A 20,388-nucleotide genomic window follows, 5' to 3' on the forward strand; every position below is an offset into this window, starting at 1 on the left:
AAGTGTAATCATGATTTCAACAATGCACCATGATGAATCCGTCGACACTGAAAGTGGGAAACCAGAAATCATTCTATTTTATAATAGTACCAAAGGCGGTGTTGATTCTTTGGACCAAAAATGTGCTAATTACTCTGTAGCAAGAAGAACTCAGAGATGGCCATGTATAATTTTTTGGACAATATTGAACATTGCTTCTGCTAATGGATATGTACTTTGGAAAGCCTCCAATCCTGAAAAACGCATAAAAAGGAACAAATATATAAGGAAAATAGGTTTAGACTTGGTTACACCATTTATATTGCAACGGAAGACAGGGTATGCAAATTTTTCCAATGATCTAAAGAGGAGGATTGATAACGTTTTGGAGCAAATACATAAGCAGCCGGAAAACCAATCCCAACTTGAAGAACCAGTTGCATCGACCTCTTCTGCAGCTTCAATTTCAAATCGGAAAAGGGCCAGATGCTACTTATGCGAATGGAAAAATGACCGAAAACATTCTCTAAAATGTTCTAAATGTTCACATAATATTTGTAAGACACATTCCGTCCAAAATGTTATATGTTCTAGTTGTGAGAAAGTATAAAGACTGAAATATGTTATTTTGTTAGTTTGGAAGAAGTCATTTTGGTTTTGGTTGTCATTTTTTTTATTTTCTGCTGATCTCAGAAGTAATTTATTTTTTTGTTATTGTAAGGATATAAGAAGTGCCATAAATATCTTTTAGTTTAAGTTTTTCTTACATTTCTATTTTTTTTTTATGTTTTAAGTTCACACTAACCAAAAAGTGCCAAAAAATAAGGTTCCTACAAATGCGTGTAAAACATGATATATTTTTTTATATTCTAAAATTAAACTAAGTTAATTTTGTAAAAAAATGTTTTTTATTTCATAACTAACCATATTTTATACAAATAATAAAAAAATCTACGTTCTACAACAGATTGTTTAGTATGGGTAAAATTTGACCCACGATACCGGTAGTGTTGCCAAAAAAGGCGATACCAGCTAAGGGTTAATCGCGTAAATTTAATAAATAATCATATGGAAAACACTTTTCATTTGTTTTTTTACTTTCACGCCCAACTACTATACAATAATTACGTTGTTTCGGTATTTTGACGAGAAAACGCAGGAAACATCCGTTGTATCATTTTAGATAGATTGTATATTTTGTATCTGTAGAATTGAAATCAAAGCTATGTATATGTTGTCTCCATTCTTTTCTTATCGGATTGTTGATCCCAATGCGAATGCGTCACTTAAATTTTATAAAAGACAATTAAGAACATCAAAAATAAAGTGATACGTAAATATTTCACAGTGCAATATATTATGTAATTAATAATAATTATATATTTATGAAAAAATAATTACATCAGATTTAATAATAGCAATTGTTTTGAATGTACATAATATGAATAAATGATTACATCATAATAGTAATAATCACAATTGTTTTATTTCCCATTTGTTGCAACCCTAGCATATTTTCATGTAGCAGCAGAAGTACCTACACTGGCGGCGCGGCGGCATCGTGCGACATCAAAGGCATTGCCTTACTAGGTAAGTTTATAATGACTCATTTCTTTTATTATATAATTTACGTTTTACTTTTACAGAATCCGATTCAATGGATTATGAAGACGAGTCACACAACGCCATACGATAGTGATGATGAATGAACATTTCAATAAATGCATGCGTGTTTTTTTATGTTGTTTTGTAATTGTTAATTGTTTCTTAAATAAAGAAATAAACTAAATATTTAAATGATGATTTGTTATTTGCAACACAACTTTATATTTGAGATTCTTTACAAATGTATATTTAGTTTTGTATCATCAAATTTATAAATTTTATTCCATAGTTTTCAAAATTAAATGTAAATGACCATAAAAACATTAATAAAGTAAATCATTGATGTAAGGTCAGGGAACGTAATACATATAACATCTGACCATGTAGAAGCTAAGTCTTGTTGACTGCTGAAGTCTGTAAAGTTTTGTTGTCTGCTGAAGTCTGTACGCAATGAAAATGTCTGCCGTTTCGAAAATAAGTTTTTAAGACCCTAATAAATAAAATATATGAATGGCAGATCTGGTCAAATACTTTCAAAATTGTATTTTTTTCAGCACTTTCATAAGTGTCTGCCAGAATGTTATCCGCGTGATAATGGTCTGCCATTGTTATTTTCCGATAGTAATAATAATCTATTTTCAAATATCAAAATGGCAGACGTGGTCAAATGGTTTCAAAGTTCGCCAAAAATTTCCACCTGTCTTACCTAAGCGCGCGCCCCGTCCACCACTCTGGGCTTAGTGACTCCTCATCTCATGTATAGTAGGTATAGGGGAATCAACACACAAAAATCCAGGTCTGGTCAAATACATACAGGTAGCTTTGCGCTAGCTCTCTAGCTATTACTTCTTATGGAGAGAAAACGTAAACATGTACCACGGGCGAAGCCGGGGCGGACCGCTAGTAAATAATAAAATAATAAATAGTGTATTAGATTTGTTATTGTATCTTGTATACCTACGAATAATTATTCTTACGTCTTGTTGGGAAATGTTCAAATACCTACCTATTGAAATAATTTACTGTTACAAATCATTAGTGTTATTAGTTTTGAGTGAATAGGCATGGATCAGAAATTCAGAATATAATATGCTACTAACTACTCAAATACATACATGTTTACACAACAAACACCACTGACCTCTATAACTATAAGTTATAGAGGTCAGTGACCGTCAGTGACAAACACTATGGATACCTACGCTCGCGAATGCAAATTCGGTGATTTACTAATTATTGATACCTAGTCATTGAATTCGTTTTGAAATAGCCTGTACTTTGTAATTTTTAGTGTTATAGACATTTATAAAATGTGGTGCTCATTTTTTTGTAATAAATCATCCCGAACGCTATTGTATTTTCGTTGTTTTATTTCAAGTGAACACCTATACAATTTTGTCACGAGCCGCCTCTGGCCTCTGGGTGAAATAAACAAGTCAAATGATTTTTGTTCTAATTGTATTTTGGTAGTAGTTTGTTTAGAATTTACATTACCATTGTTTAATTTTTACCTACTATATTTTACTAAAAGTCGAGTGCGTCGAAATCGTAAATATCTTTTTCACCTTCCTGGTTTTTTTCCATAGTAAATAGTGTTTTAGATTTGTTGTTGTATGAATAATTATTCTTAGCATAATATTATATCATAGGTATATGCTACTTCAAATACATGTTTTGATAAAAAAAAACAATAGTGTAATGTAATAAAATAAAACTGCGTTTTATTGTAATCAATTTTGACATTATTTATTTCCCAAAATTACAACAAAATAGTTTACGCCAACAAATATAACTTTTATTTTTATAACAATCCTACTTGTTTTACATTCACGCCATCTAGACTTAAATCTTTATCATTTTTGTATACGTCTGTGTGTGTAAACGACCCTGTATGCAATGACAGATGTTATAATGCATTTTTTTACCGAATTGGGTGGACTTTAAGGCAATGATATGACATATTTCAATAAAATATAATATTCAGTAACCGCCATGACTATTCCTACGACCTTAATCTTTTCCAATTACGCAAAAACTCAAATAAACTAGAAATGTAGAATTCAGCGCCATCTAGCGGGACATTGGCTGGGAACAGATCGTAGGAATCACCTTAAATCTTTAAAACTACGCAACGGATTTTAATGCGGTTTTTTGTAATAGATAGAGTGATTCAAGAGGAAGGTTTTAGTATATAATTTATTAGGTTTTAGACAAAGCGGACGAAGCCGCGGGCGGAAAGCTAATAAATCATAATTCAACAATTTTTCAGGTTGTAAGTTCTACGTAAGAGCTTATAAAAGTCTGGGAGTCAGAAAATGTTTGACTACATAATCCATACTAATAATTCCTAATTTTGCATTATTATTAACTACACAACACAATCGAACAATCAATAAGCTCTAAAACAGAAAAAATAAATGTCACAGACATTACATACATAAATGGGAGAATTGCTGGTACATTCAAAAATCACGATATGGTAATAAAATGCAACGATCGTCACAAGACAACAGTTTACATAAAAGAACAATAACAAGCAACCGAACTGGCAATCAGCATTCAAATTATTTTCCGCTTTCACTACAACGTGAAAAATTATTCCCAAATAGTATAATTAAACTTAACGATGTTATTTAAGTCTTGAGTTGTTATTGAAATACTTTGTATTTAGTAAAAATTATTAACTAAATAATAGATGATAATATAATACCTACCGACTAACTGATTGACTTCATTTGTTCAACTACCCCCTTTTTACTTAATAATTTGTCATGTCAAAGAATAATGTACAACAAATAACATTTAGATAAGAAGGAAAGCGAAAAGCATTATGAAGATAAATATAATATTATGTTATATAAATAGTTTCTATGATTAATTTATAAAACGTTTTTTTTTTAATATGTTTCTATTGATTCCAACGTGTTCCTATCTATTGAACCGTAGTGTACCAGTACCAGTACCCATCTTCCCAAATAAAAAAATCGTAAAATTTGCATTCCTTTACATAACGTGCGAAAAAAACCGTTAAAGCGTGCATTTTAAAATGGAATTAAAATTGCATCTTTTTTTAAAAGCTCATGTCGCGTCCCACTTGCTACAAAATTTTATTGATCGTAAAATCTTGCCGTTTTACCGGTTATAGGTCGTTAAAATGAATGTGTGAGTATAAAGACTGGATAATGTGATGTTAAGATAAGAAAATTAAGAAAAAAATCTATTTAAATTCATTTACATTGATGCGAAATGCGTAATGCAATGAAATAAAGCTTTTTTAGCTTATTTGTGAGTTGCAGGCAATCTTAAAATATCAATAACTATATATTCTTTTCTTAAATATGTTTTGTCAAATATACACAACTCCTTTGGTCAAAGGACCTTTTTATTTACAACGAAATATTCGAGTACAGTAGCACCTCGTTAAGTCGAACCTCGATAAGTCAAAAACCTCCAAATCTCGAAAAAATGTCTTGTTCCCTTCCCTTCAAACCCGAAAACCTCTATTACTTGAAATTTTGTCCCTCTGTTAGTCGAAATAATCACCGAGTCCCTCCAAGCCATTTTGGTACATATTTTCACTCTATAACTCGAAAAATCAAATTTGACCTCTGTATCTCGAACATAGCAACGTTTTATATTTTACAACCAGTACACTATTGTTTCTTAGAAAACATTTTAGGAGTATACGATAATTAATTTATGACTCACGAAACACGTGTTTGCGTTAAGTATCTGATGACGAAATTATCGATTCAGTAGCTCAGAAAACCGATACTAATGATTAAGATGACATAGAAGACGTGAATAGTACATGCGCTCCATGGGTTTCCATCAAAGGGGCAAGAACCGTATTGAATACCTTACGAAATTTTATAAAGCAAACCAGTATCTTTAAAAAAGAAGAATTTTCTGCTCTTTATAGATTATAAAATGCTAGAGAACAACCAAATTATCTAAAGCAAAAAAAAATACTGACTTTTTAATGCCATATTTTTTATTTTAAAATGATTTGAAATAATATTGATATAAATAAAAACATGTTTGTGACCTCTGCAAGTTGAATTTTAATTTATTTTACCTCTGTAACTCAAAATTGATAAGAATAAACCTCAAACTCTTTATGTCGAATCAAAATCCGCCTAAGTCGAAATCCTCCATAAGTTGAAAACTCTATAACTCGAATTTTTTGGCGTCTCCCTTGATATTCGACTTATAGAGGTGCTACTGTATATGGTGCACCACTGTAATATAATTATGATTTTCAAATTTTATTCTAACTTAACATTTTATAAAAGATATTAATAAAAATATACTTATACTTATATATAAATTATACAGATCATTTAATAAAGAACTCGGAGCAAATTCAAAGTATTTATTCGCATGAATTGTGGTTTTATCCAAGACGCAGAGATAACTTTAAAGCTACAACTACGAGTACAACAATACTCTAACAAACCTGCAAACCAAATGGCTCAAACAGTTGTAAATCATAACTCCACGAAGGGCCAATCATATACACAAATGGCGTGATCTATAATTTGTAGGAAAGTGAAACCGTTTTACTTTCCACTAGCTTTAGACACATATAGGTTGATAAATTCACTTTCATGACCTTGAATGAAAAAGTAAAAGTATACACACAACTATACGCACATATTAGTACGAGAAAAACTGTACGGTAAAGTTCGTTTCTTATAAATTATGCATGACTGAACCTTTTTAATATTCACGCACTTTTGTAATGAAAGAAAGGTACTTAGCGATGAAATTTAATATCTATCTTTGCTTGTCGTTTTTCATTTTTGAAGTGCAATATATTTAAACAACCGTGGTGATTAATGAAAGGTAATAAGAATATTATAAAAATAATTTGGAAAATCCAAAAGTGCACGCCTCATAACTTTTTTAAATAATTATTTATTAATTATTATTTTTGTTTATTTAATAACAATTAAACCACATCGAATCAGACCCTGAAAAATGAAAGGGTTCTATTCCTGAGCATACTCAAGCGTAAGAGAAAAAAAAAGACTCGATTAGTAAAGTATTTCGGTCGTTATCGTGTTAACAAGAAAAAGGATCCGCACATACAGACACACGGACGTCCAAGACAGAACTTTTTTAAACTGTTTTTTAACTAGTTTAAATAACAAAAATGACATCAAAAATATCATGAACGTTAAAAATAGTGTTTTTTCTTAATATGTGTGTGTATGTATTATCTTACAAGTGCAATGTATGATACATAAAGACATTTTAAGTTTGAAAAATCAGATGTTTTGCGCGAAGTGACAGTAGTACCCACCTCAACGCTTCGCTTATGAGGCGTGCAATAAGTGCCAATTTTTAAAGCTGCATGTCAGAATGTAACAGTAGGTACGTTTACAAAGCAAATATTATATGGGTCACGATACTCAACAAAATTAACAAAACATTTATATCAAAAAGTTAAAACAGCTTTATTATTGCAACCTATTTTCAGTTAAATAATTCCACATTACAATATTTTATCAACAGGTAAACAATACTAAAATATTAAAATAAACACACCCAAGATTTGCGATAGCATTAAAAAGGTTCCATTTCCGCAAGTTATTTTCCTACATCGTCGTGAAGTTTGTTATTCTCTCGTTAGAAGTTTCCGCTCTCGATCCCTATACAATCTCCTTCTATGCTTACATAATAACGTGTCATCTTATCCGGTTGAATAAACTACCGGGAACTGGATATAAATAGCCGATACTTGGATGTTATGTTAGTGTATGTAAGGCTGATTTATTTATAAGGCAGTTTAATTGACTGAACAGTTTTGATTGTAACGGATAGTCTGACCTACTTTGACTTGCCTATATGTTTATTGTGATTAGTGTAGAGACAATTCTGTCTAAACTTTGAACTTTTCCGTTGGCTTTTCCACATCACAAAGCATGTTTTCTTAAATAAATCTGCTACTAGTTAATAAGAAAAATCATCAATTATTACTAACAAATTTGACACTGTGAAAAAACGCATAATTATTGTACAGCTTTATTTAAGATTTTTCACAAGTTTCAAATTAAATTGTGGTTCAACATTTTGTTTAAATAGGCCCCTTTAGAAATTTAGATCCTGATATAATTATATAGATAAGGTTTTACATGTTTCCCGAGCACACCAAAACCATTTGTATCCAGACCGTTCCCACTCAAAGTAAATATTTACCCTCCGAGACCATTCTAAAATCCAATTATTGAATATATTTATCTATTTTATATTAACCGAGATCAATTTCGTGATTTAGAAAAATAATCCATACGATTTCACACATTTTATATTTGATTTTTCATATAAAAAAGGAAAATATACCCCCATTTAATTAAAATGTATACGGCCACAGATGTCACTACGTAGGTTTCGTTTACGATTCAATCCTTTACGTGAATAAACTTGACTTACACTTTATAGCTAAATAAAAGCCCTACCCTCAACACTTCAAGTTAATCAAACTTATATATTATATAACTTATATAGCTTTAGGTTTATTATTATAGTCTGAGAGTATTCTGTTTACATTTTTTTTTATATTTTAATATGACCATTTTTTTAATTATCATTCATTGTTTGACAAAGTTATCACATAATCGCTATTTTACATATCAACATAATTCTACTTCATATTCTCTTAATACACTATGAAGTACATATACATAATACAATTTAGTCTAAATTCTACACACATAGGCTTTCCCAAAAGAAAGCTAACCTACATAAAGAGCTCAATCAATCCTAAAAAGATAATCATATTTCGAACCCCGCCCTCACCTTTCAACAAAATAGAGACATATCGTAATTCTTTCTGTAATGGACGCTAAGTGGTCCGGCGCAGATCTATACGATCTATACGATCTACAGGCTGATATATGTCTAGATCTGAGATCATTACTGCTAACACGTGTGGCTTTCCAGTGGCAGATGAACAACTTTGTACGTCATTTGGGTCAACTATATATGTGAGAATATATTATGCCTATGTGTATGTGTAGGTAATTTTTTTTGAGTTGGAAGTATAGCTAAATGGATTTTTATTTTGCACTATCGATCGATCTTTAAATTATTATACTAAACTATTTAAGTAAGGTTTTTTTTTTCATCATATGGTCATGTAACCTAATTTTTTCAGGTCGGTAATTGAAATAAAGAATAAAGTAAGCGGAACGGCTTTAACTGTTAGTTTTTTCGCATATACCGCTTCTACGGCAGGTTATATATTATGTATTCTAAGGTCAATACATACAAAAAGTTTACCTTTAAAGTATAGGTAAAAGGATATAAAAAGAGAAGTAACAAAGATATACATTATAAAACTCAAACATAAACACATAGGTTATTCTCATTAAATTTTAAATTCTACCAAAATATTGACAAACATGCCTTTAAAATTAATGTAAACATCAAAGACCCGAACTATAAAATCGGGCAAAATACCTCTATAAAGCTCAAACGAGAATAAAAAAAATTACAGTCAAATAAAATCTCCAAAGCGAAACAACACATTTGAAACAAACAAGTAATGTGTAATGAAATAAATTGTACGTAACAAAGTTAATTCTTACTTTCATAATAATTTTAAAATGATAAATGAATATTGAATCAAAAACATGTATCTAATGATATTTCATTCTTGTAGCGAAAAGATAATAACATAATATAATATAACTTGAACTTCAAAAACAATATATTTATCGTTAAGAGCACGTATCTTTATCTTAAGGGCGCGTATAAAGTCAAATCACCAATCAACTTTTAGTTGATACGTGTAATATTCAAGACCAAATATAAAAAATAAAATATATGTAAAACTTGATGATATTTTCGATTATATTGTCAGATCAAAAACATAAAATATTGAAATTGACTCGATAGAAAAAATTCACGAAGTTACCTCTAAATTTCACACTTTTACGTTTTTTACTGGACATGGTAATACTTATTATGATTTTTTTTTCATAAACAATTATATTAAAACATTTGCAAGATATTTGTCAGAGCATTTTGTGTAATTACTTTTAGTTTTGGTTTAATCACGATAAAACACTTTTGGCGCTTACTATATTTTTAATTACGCAAGAAATCATCTTCCATCGCACGTTCCGGGAGCTAAAAACATAATTCTATTTCATACATCAGACGCTATCGCTCCGTTGAGACGAGTAGACCACGCTAAAATTGCTGCGCCGTGTTTTATAATTACGCCGAATATTGATTTGTTGAAAATGGTAAACAACAAAATGAAAAGACTTAAGAAACGAGAACTAAAGAAGATTCAAATTGAAAAGATAACTAAATGTCGAAGGTAATAATGTAGGTATATAATGTATAATATAATAGTATTGTTATAATATTAATAAATAATAATTATAATATAAAAAGATAAGTCTTGATTTACCTATTTGAGAAAGTTTAGTTTCTGTAAAATAATTTCCGCGGGCTGAGTATTGACGCGATAGCAGCAGCAAATATAGATAGGTAAATAAAATTCATAGTGGTACCTAATTCTTACAGTCGCGGTGCAATCAATCAAGTCAAGAAAGATTTATATTATTATTACTATAGGCAGATCCTATGTTCGCTCCAGTAAATAATAATATAAATAATATGTAAACCGGTTGTGAATAGTACATATATATATTATATTTACAATCTGTATTAGATAATCATACATAACATCTATACATAGGTATAACAAATTCGTGCGAAAGTCAAAACTGTACTTACATTGAATAGGTATTTTTTTATAATATACCTATGTATATGTATATATATAATATATTCATAATCTGTATTACATAGTAATATGTAGTACATATCTATCTATACATAAATATAGTTTTTAGAATTTTTGTATGTCTGTCTGTATGTATGTCTGGGCTCTAATTTTGGTGCAGATATAGCTTGAGACCTGAGAAAGGTCATAGGATGAGTTTTATCCCGTAAATAAAAAAAACTGTCTGTGTTTGTCTGTTTGTTTGTACACGCTAATCTCCGGAACTACTGGACGGATTTGAATGAAAGTTATTTTGTTGTGTAGGTACTATTATATTATCCGGGAAATATAAAATAATAATTTATTTTGAAAACTGAAACACCTGATGCAGAACCGCAACAGACCACCTAAACTATAGATTCATTTGAGAAAGTTTATCCAGGCGAGTTTGGATATTATTATTTGTGTAAATTCTGTAAATTCGTTTCCGCGAGTTGAGTATTCATGCGACGATATTTATAGATACCTACATTCATAGTGGGTACCTACAATTTACAAAGACACTTTTTATACTTAGTTATGTAGGTACCTAATTCCTACGGTCGCCTTGCAAATGCAATCAATCAAATTGACCCTGTTTGAAAGTAATTTACTAATTTCACAGAACAATTTTAAATTTGGAAAATGTGGACCCTCACTACCTGTGTCTACTGACTATTGCCACGCAGAAAAAAATACTCCAGAAAGGTACCTGCTAAAGTTACCAGCTCTCGATAAAATAATACGTAAATTTCGAAGAACTTTGTAATATTTTATAAAGGATAATTTTTATTTTTATTTTTAGAATAATTGCTGAGTCGAAAAATGTCGTACAATCTAATAGTCCATTGAATAAAAAGTTCTAGAGTGCGTGAGTTATTGTCGAGCCAATTTAATAGGCAACATTTGACGTCTATCAATTTTATCTTCATAGGGTGGTAACCTGCTTAAAAACATCGATTAAAGTGAATTAATCGATACGGACTTGAAACATTTGTCAATCGAACTTGAAACACATGTCAATAATTTATGATCATTTTTTCGATTTTTATTCCCAAGTAATCAATGCATTCGATTTTATATGTCAGATTTCGATTTTTAGAGTAACGTCTCTGGTATTTAAAAAGAAAAAAGGTTTATTGACACAAAATTGTAGCGACGTCAGTTCTTTAAATCATAAATTGTTTATTATGTATAGAATGGTTTATCAGTAAAATCAAATCCTAAAATTACTTGTATCGGTCATTATTATTATAAATACGTAATCGTAATTGAAAAAAGTTAAGCAAATGTGCAGTTCTAACAAAACGAAATATCATGTTATTCAATGACGTCGTTACTAGGTTACGTTGTTGAATTTTGTTGAACTGTCAAATGTTGCCTATTGAAATGGCTCTACTATAGTAACGTAAGATGTTTCTTCGGAAACATGTCAAGAGTCCCTAGGTAATAAACATACTAAAACCCCGGGCCACTAGGAGGAGCCCCGGAGTGGGGGGAGGGGGAAAATGGGTCCATTTTTTCATTTTTCGCTTAAATCTCAAAAACGGTACATGTTAGAGAAAAACTTTCAAGGAAAAGTTGAAAGGCCATAAAATTATCTACAAGTTGTACCTGAATCATTTTTTCCTATATCCTACTGTTTCTGAGTTATACGCAGTAAAACATGATTTTGGCTCAAACAATTTCCACATCAATCGATCAAAAAATATTTCTTTCTTCCAAAAAACTCAAAAGTGCAACTTGTGACCGGTACTGATAGATTGCTCTTAATTAGGTCTATAATTGGTAAAATAAACACATTCCTCCATGGAAGCCTTTAGGAGGAATCGATTGTCAAAATATTATATTATGGTAGTTTGAGATACTGAACTTGATCTTTTTATTTTTTTCTTCCAAAAAACTCATAAGTGCAACTTGTGACCGGTACAGATAGATTGCTCATAATTGGGTCTATCATTGATAAAAATACCAGATTCCACCATGGAGGCCTTTAGGAGGTATTGAATTTTATTAGGGTAGTTACGATACATGAACTTTTTAACTAACTACCCTAATAAAATTCAATTCCCCGTAAACGCCTCCATGGTGGAATCTGGTATTTTTATCAATGATAGACCTAATTATGAGCAATCTATCTGTACCGGTCACAAGTTGCACTTTTGAGCTTTTTGGAAGAAAAAAAATAAAAAGTTCATGTATCGTAACTACCCTGATAAAATTCAATTCCCCGTAAACGCCTCCGTGGTGGAATCTGGTATTTTTAGCAATGATAGACCTAATTATGAGCAATCTATCTGTACCGGTCACAAGTTGCACTTTTGAGTTTTTTGGAAGAAAAAAATAAAAAGATCAAGTTCAGTAACTCAAACTGCCCTAATATAATATTTAGATGTAAGTAACATGTAATGTAAAATTATATTGTATATGGACATGACTTTAAAAGAGCAACTATGGAGTTTCTTGCCGGTTCTTCTCCATAGATACTGCTTTCCGAATCGGTGGTAAATTTAAAGAATGTAATGACGATTCAAAAGTGCTTCTGGAAGAAGTCTAATTGAATAAATAAATGTTTGAGTTTGAGTTTGAGTTTGAGTTTGACAATCGATTCCTTCTAAAGGCTTCCATGGAGGAATGTGTTTATTTTACCAATTATAGACCTAATTAAGAGCAATCTATCAGTACTGGTCACAAGTTGCACATTTGAGTTTTTTGGAAGAAAGAAATATTTTTTGATCGATTGATGTTGAAATTGTTTGAGCCAAAATCATGTTTTACTGCGTATAACTCAGAAACGGTAGGATATAGGAAAAAATGATTCAGGTACAACTTGTAGATAATTTTATGGCCTTTCAATTTTTCCTTGAAAGTTTTTCTCTAACATGTACCGTTTTTGAGATTTAAGCGAAAAATGAAAAAAATGGACCCATTTCCCCCCTCCCCCCACTCCGGGGCTCCTCCTAGTGGCCTGGGGTTTTAGTATGTTTATTACCTAGGGACTCTTGACATGTTTCCGAAGAAACATCTTACGTTACTAACTCACGCACTCTAGACCCCCCTTGGAGGCACTCATTCAATGGACTATAACCAAATTAATCAAAATAAAGTTCTGGAGGAATGTGTGTCGTCGACTGCGTATGTTTATTTAAAAATAGTATCTATACTCGCTATTTCGACAGACTTTTTTTACGGATTCGTGCTCTATACTGTTTCCCTAATATTGTTTTTTTTTTATATATTACATACAGACAGTTTTTTTATTGTTTTATAATATGTATAGATTATCATTAATAATTATAAACAAATAATAATAAAAAGACATATTACATAATTTGTGATGATTTCAACTTCACTGTTTTATACAATTATTTTAGACAACATACCTACTAACTACCGAAAATACGCGTTGAACGAGCGAAGAATATTGTGTATAATTTAGCGTGCGATGAACTTTACGTACGTTGGATGAGCCGGGTGTATGAGGGTATTGTGAGGGCGCGCGGCATGGCGCGTAATGGGCGAGGCTTAATCGTAGAATTATCTGGCTTTATACGCCCTCTTAATCTGAAAATTTATTTACAAAAAGAAGGCTATGATTTCTTTTTTAATTCGACACACCTTTCCATGTGCCTAAAACCATCTTAAACTCTTTCGTTTTTAATCCTTATAATATAAGGAACAGTAATAGGCTAAATTCTCACGTCTCATATAAATATAGGACAAGGATCATGACATAAGCTCAGTGCTAAGGCTATCATAATCACGATATATTCGCTACCATGCTACGTGCGTATTATTTCGTACGTGCGTTAGATGCTGTGATATATTGTGATTGAACAAAGATAATGGATATATTACGGTATTTTGTACGCCTACGAATCTCCTTTTAGGCGGTTAACGAAAAAGTGTTAAAGGATGTTCAATTTCATTAAAACATTTTTCGTGTAAGTGCAATTAGCTTTCCTCTTTATCTTGTTTGAATATATGCCTTACTACTCTGAGCACGTATATTAAAACAAAAGAAAGTACCGCTAACAAATTAGAATCATATTTATAGTTCCCAGAGATACCAGAATATACGTATAGACTTACTACTTCCACACTATTAAATGATCAAATCCTACACCACACTATATAATACACTACATTGAAACCTTTGCAAACATTACAGTGACTCAAAACCTACGCCTACATTGCTTCTCCAGTTACGATTAGATTATTAGTTTAACAATGTGACAAAGCAATTGTCACTAACTAATTTCTACCGGTTTACGCGAGACTTCTCTCTCGCATTGAATTATGAAATCTGTCCACCTCTGTGCAATGGACCATACGTTCTCGAATGTAATATCTTAATAACACTTTTACTACGACCGGTTCAAATATGATTCTAATCGTTTAATTGTATGAACGACTTTGTATTTTATTATAGTTTTTATACTGTATCGCTTTAATGAAATAACCGTGCAGAATTAACAAGCCTTTTATCGTTAGAATCTTAAACCTATTAACGCTTAATAATTATTATCAGCATAGTATTTTTTATTTATACAGACTTGAGAGGATTAGCAATATTGCAATTCGTTTTCTATGCATATTGTAAAAAAGAGCTATGAATTTAAATTATAATCGTATGGAGAAAGCACAACTTATAAATAATTAATTAATACTCACCAAGTGTCAAGTGATGTACCTAAACAAAATTTGCTACCTCAACAAAACAGAGTTTTAGGAAGTGCCAACGTTTGTGTTTAAAGAGTGGTACTATAAAGAGCAGTACTAGTGCAAAAACAGTGCCAAATGTCTACTGAATGATAAAAACTCATGGGCCGCATCTTTGCTAGAAAGCTATATTGACATAGGTCATTCTCCGTGTCAGTCGCAGTGTTTAAGAATTAGCACAATATCCCAATGAAAATACTGCATAATTTATATTATGCTTACCATATAATTGCTGGTCAATGTATTACGTGTGGCATCTTCGTTAAGATAAACATAGTCAAGTCCCGAGTAAGAAATAGTGCAGAATGCTTACTGTAAAATTGCTCACCGATGCCCGCGCGGGGCGCGGCGCGGGCGGGCTCCGACAGCGCCAGCACCGCCAGTGTCCACCACCATGACATCACAACCACACCTGGAACAAGATCATTATGGAATTATAGCACATACTGTATACATAATAGAGCTTAAAATTCGTTTTGGAGAGATTTGAAGGCAGATTCCTTATATTTTAAACTCGAATCTTGAAGTTAGATAAACTTTCGTGACGAAATAAGCGCAGAATATAGACTGAAATCTGTCTCAGGAGAAAATTGTTATGTACCTATCTCTAGGTTCTATAATATACTTGTAAAAGCCGTTTATTCGAAACGTAATGTAAGTAGTAGTACCCTTTTAACCTCACGTTTAGTCACAATCCCAATCGACACGTGCTCTACAAGCAATTACAGATAACCAGCGAACACCTAGATTTATTCCCACTTATTCAAATGCCTATATTTCCTAACCCACTTTACATATCGGGTATTTCGCTATTAGAGCTGATAAAGTGGCTAGCACCTGCGAATGGTGAATACTTACGGTGTGATAAGCTCGGATTTATTTTACATAACGGGGTCACAGTAAGTGGGTGAAAACATTGATAGTCGAGTCTTGATAATGAGTTTAAAAGTACTTTACGCTTACCGTAGTACCATTGTTTAGTGCAATTTTATTAGTGTAATGTTAGTTTATTATCTGTTAACTTCTGTTCAAGTCCATATTGATGTTAAATGTGAAAGAATTGCTTGTTTGTTTGTGTTTATTTATTGAATTAAAATGATCTTAAGTGATAGCCTAACTAAGAATCAAACATAAGACTTATACAACATTTTATAGAAAGCATATTTTATAGATTACTTTATTATTAATGTGTTTTACAGTTGAATATTATAAAATGTACATATTATAAATCATCAAAGCTTATGTGGTCCAAAAACATACGATGAACTATCATATATCGAATATCGATGCAAACATACTTTTACAATGTTCGATAACAAAAGGTCCTTCTGAACATCATACCAAACAATTGAATAACTTATAAACGTGCCAAAGAAGACGACGAAGCTTCAAAAAACATACTAAAACTTGGGTAAAGTATATTACAAATGTCAAAGCTGGTTCGGCCAAAAACCTATTTCCTTTTGAATATTCTCCAGAAGTTTTCGAAACTGTATAAGAGAAATAAGATTATTCCACGACCGAGTTTCCCAATTCAATTTCAGTGTTCCTATGATTTGAAATTTATAAGCTATAAAATTGTTTTATAACTTCATAGAGAAGCCTTAACAATTTGGCGCAAGCAATCCCTACAGTCTTTGAAAGCTAATGCTACAAAAGTATTTAACAAGTAATATAAAACAATATTTATTATATGTAAGCTAAAACAGAATATTTATAAAACAATATGTAAACCGAATGAAGAAATAAGTCATTACTACAGTTTTTTGATTGTTATCGAAATGAATATTTAATGCGTAAGTATGTACTTTAAAATTAAGCTCCTAATAATTAACTGTGTTCAAATTTTCTGATTAATCATTGAATTAAAAATGTTGAGTATATCTGGCTTCAGGCTATTTAAGAGAATCAATATTGAATACAAACTGGTAACATTTTTATAAATATAAACTTTTACAAGGGTGAATTAATGTTTTGGTTATCACCACAGTTTCGGAATGTCGCCTAATGAAAATTATTTGATGATTTTATTAGAAGTATACACAAGGACTCTTTAAGCAATTGAAGCAGAAAAAAAAATGTATTCTAACAGAAACCTTTTAACGTTCAAAATATCTCTTTTTATACAGGACATAAAGACGTTACAGGGAAAATTGTTACAAAAAATGGTCTCTAATGAACAAAGGGACAAAGTTTTTCCTTTTACTGGAGATCAAAGTACCGTCAGATTGAAACGTGTTTCGCCTTAGTACCCCAAACTTTGGCAATCCAAAACTCATGGGTATAATCGAATAAGGCTTTTACTTAACTTAAAATGGATATAAAGTTTCATCTTCCTAATTAATTTTAATCTCAACTCTTTGTTCCCGAACTTCAAATAACAAAATTCTAACATTAATTCCTTTTTAAGTCACTAAGTTGCTTATTCTTAAAAATATAATCACAGATAAACCATTTTATCACTATCCAGTGATGTAATAAACAGTAATCCCAACTATAAATAATAAACATCTAAAAACAGAAATCGAAATCTACAGAGTCTTTACGCCGTCAACACCACGCCGCTTTTCATTATCATAAAATACACATGAAATGTTTAAAAAGATTTTCCACTCAGTCACATCGCATTACCTGTCTCGTAATAAAGGTGAAAGTATAAAGATTTCATCACGAGTGAGAGATGTCGTTTTACATACGCAAAGTACGTGTTTCATCGTATTGTAATAAGATACCAATAAAAAATTGGAAGCCTCCGAAACAAGCGGATCGGTTGTAAAAAATAAAACCCATCATGGTTTTTGGTGCACACCATGAATAAATTGTATCGAACGGTACCTATACTTGTTGTAACGACCCAAATTATAAGTTTTTTGCAGAAAATGATTGTATTCTTGGCACCTTGCTCTTTACATAAAAACGCCCTTTTCATCCAAATAAATAAATATGTGCATTTTTTTATTATTAAATTTCTAATCAGTATTGGGAGTATAATCTTCTGATGGTGTACTTCACATAACGTGTATTACCATAGAAAATTACTTTATAAATTTCTCAATAATTACCATATAAATCTTACAAAAAACTATTCAGTACTCTATTTTTTATCAATGTTAAGTTACCTATTTTCATATTCATAGCCGCACATCTCTTGTAAGCCGATCAAACGTCAATAAGGATTTTATTGGGCATTTCAAATAGACGGCACCCAATAAATAAAACGTAGACATTCACTTGAGACTAAATTGAATTTTTATTTACGCGTCTACATATTTTATTGAACATAAACTATATTCAAAATATATGAAATTTTATACTTGTCACTATAAAAAATGCATAAAATGAAAGTGATATATGATACAGTTTTTAGTACCTCGATGGACAGATAAATCTAAGTTAAGATATTTCACATGGAAATAATTTATATTGTGTAACTTTATTTATGTCGTGATTAAATATTGCGTGTTTTGTTATGGTTATACTAATATTTTCGAAGAATGTCTCATGTGTGTCATCAAATATGATATAACACGAGTCTATTTAAAGTCGTTAAAATGTACTATATAATGTGACAACAACACCTGTTAATTCAGTGAAATAAACCATAAACGTATACTAACGTCCCTTTTATTACTTTGTTAATAGTTCTAAAACAGAGGATCCAGTGTATTTATTCTGTCCCTTCTCAAACACAAACTCCTGTTTACTCAAAACTTTCGAAGCGTTCCATGAATGGCACACATCAGATTAGCTCGTCAAACGCCGAGGTCAAAAGCTAGTGTACATTAACGTTGAATTAACGTCATAAAGGCTAGCTGTGTCTATTAGGCCCTTTGCACATAAGTGTTATGTTAAATATATACTTTTACTAGCGGTCCGCCCCGGCTTCGCCCGTGGTACATATGAAAAATAGATGTTGGCCGATTCTCAGACTTACCCGATATGCACAGAAAATTTCATGAGAATCGGTCCACCCGTTTCGGAGGAGTATGCAGACTAACATTGTGACACGAGAATTTTATATATAAGATTTTATTTTTAACTAGCTTAGCAGGAAACTTAACAAATTATATAGTAAAAACCTTCCTTAAAAAGCATTTTGCGTTTTAATAACTATGTTATAATAAGTAATAGATATTATGATAGGTTCTGAATAATATATTTCATTCAATACACTTCTTATAATAATTTGCATTGTATGAAATAATTAAGTATTAGATAACTGAAATTGATCCAAAAATTATGAAATAGAAAGTTGTTGAAATAAATCTGATAAAATTGAATGTATAATATCATGTTTCTAAGCTTAAATAAAATCAGTACCTGAAATTTTCTTGAAATTGAAAGCACAAACTAATAGAAACTGTAGACGGTTATAACAAAAAGTTAATATTATTTTTAAAATACTTTATAACTTGATCTTTTCAGATCAGATTTCAGTTTAAGATCCGTAAGAACACAAACTCAAACTTTTATTTATTCAATTGGACTTCTACAAGCATTTTTGAATCATCATAACATAGTTTTACCAATTACGACCGATTTACCATCAAAGATAGGAATAAACATTTAGTATCATACTACTTTTATTCATAGTATTAAATAAATAGATATATTCCGTTAAATAGTATCATAGCATGCGCAAAGCCTAACTCATCAGCCGGCCGGACAGGCGTGCGAACTAATCAAGTTATCTGCTAGTATTATTACGGTGAAATTGTAAAGAATCACGCTTCCCCATACTATACAGTATACAATATCGCTATGACTATTTCTAATGATCCCCGGGGCTATACCTAACTCTAAGCGACTTATGTATTCTAATCTTAACAGCATCTTCTAATTAAGATTGAGTTAAAGTTGTAATATGCAATTACACTTCAAACTCAAACTACTAAATTACTAAAAGTATCTTACATCTTATGAGTTAAACTTTTCCACGTGCAAATCAGGAGAGTCATCACTACATAGTATAAAACAAAGTCGCTTTCCCTGTCCCTATGTCCCTATGTCCCTTTGTACGCTTAAATCTTTGAAACTACGCAACGGATTTTGATGCGGTTTTTTTTAATAGATAGAGTGATTCAAGAGGAAGGTTTATATGTATAATAACATTCTTTAAATAGTGGAGAAGTACTGTTATTTTTGAGGTTTCTAATGTGATGTCGTAAAAAATTACATTTATTCCGCTTACATTGCAAACGCAGGCTGAACCCTACGAGTTTTATCAAAATAATGTACTAAGTATTATACACATTGAAAAGGTCTACAGAAAAGTCCGCGATGGTATATGTCTATCT

At 31.1% G+C, this 20,388-nt stretch overlaps 1 protein-coding gene across 2 annotated transcripts in view; it reads right to left on the minus strand.

Moving 5' to 3' along the window:
- LOC149902727 (uncharacterized) overlaps window positions 1-20,388 on the minus strand; it is a 102,743-nt gene that overhangs the window by 29,098 nt on the left and 53,257 nt on the right. The window contains exon 3 of one of the 2 annotated variants that reach the window (XM_090109185.1): window positions 15,420-15,503. In XM_090109185.1, coding sequence (XP_089965311.1) covers window positions 15,420-15,503 — 84 coding nt within the window. Of the gene's footprint in view, window positions 1-15,404; window positions 15,504-20,388 lie in introns of both variants that reach the window. The other variant, XM_090109184.1, reaches the window with a different exon arrangement.

This window comes from Colias eurytheme, chromosome 14 (assembly GCF_061535395.1).
Source record: "Colias eurytheme isolate Ceu_HAF_F1 chromosome 14, ilColEury1 Martin Lab GWU primary, whole genome shotgun sequence".
In the NCBI taxonomy this organism is placed as follows: domain Eukaryota; kingdom Metazoa; phylum Arthropoda; class Insecta; order Lepidoptera; family Pieridae; genus Colias; species Colias eurytheme.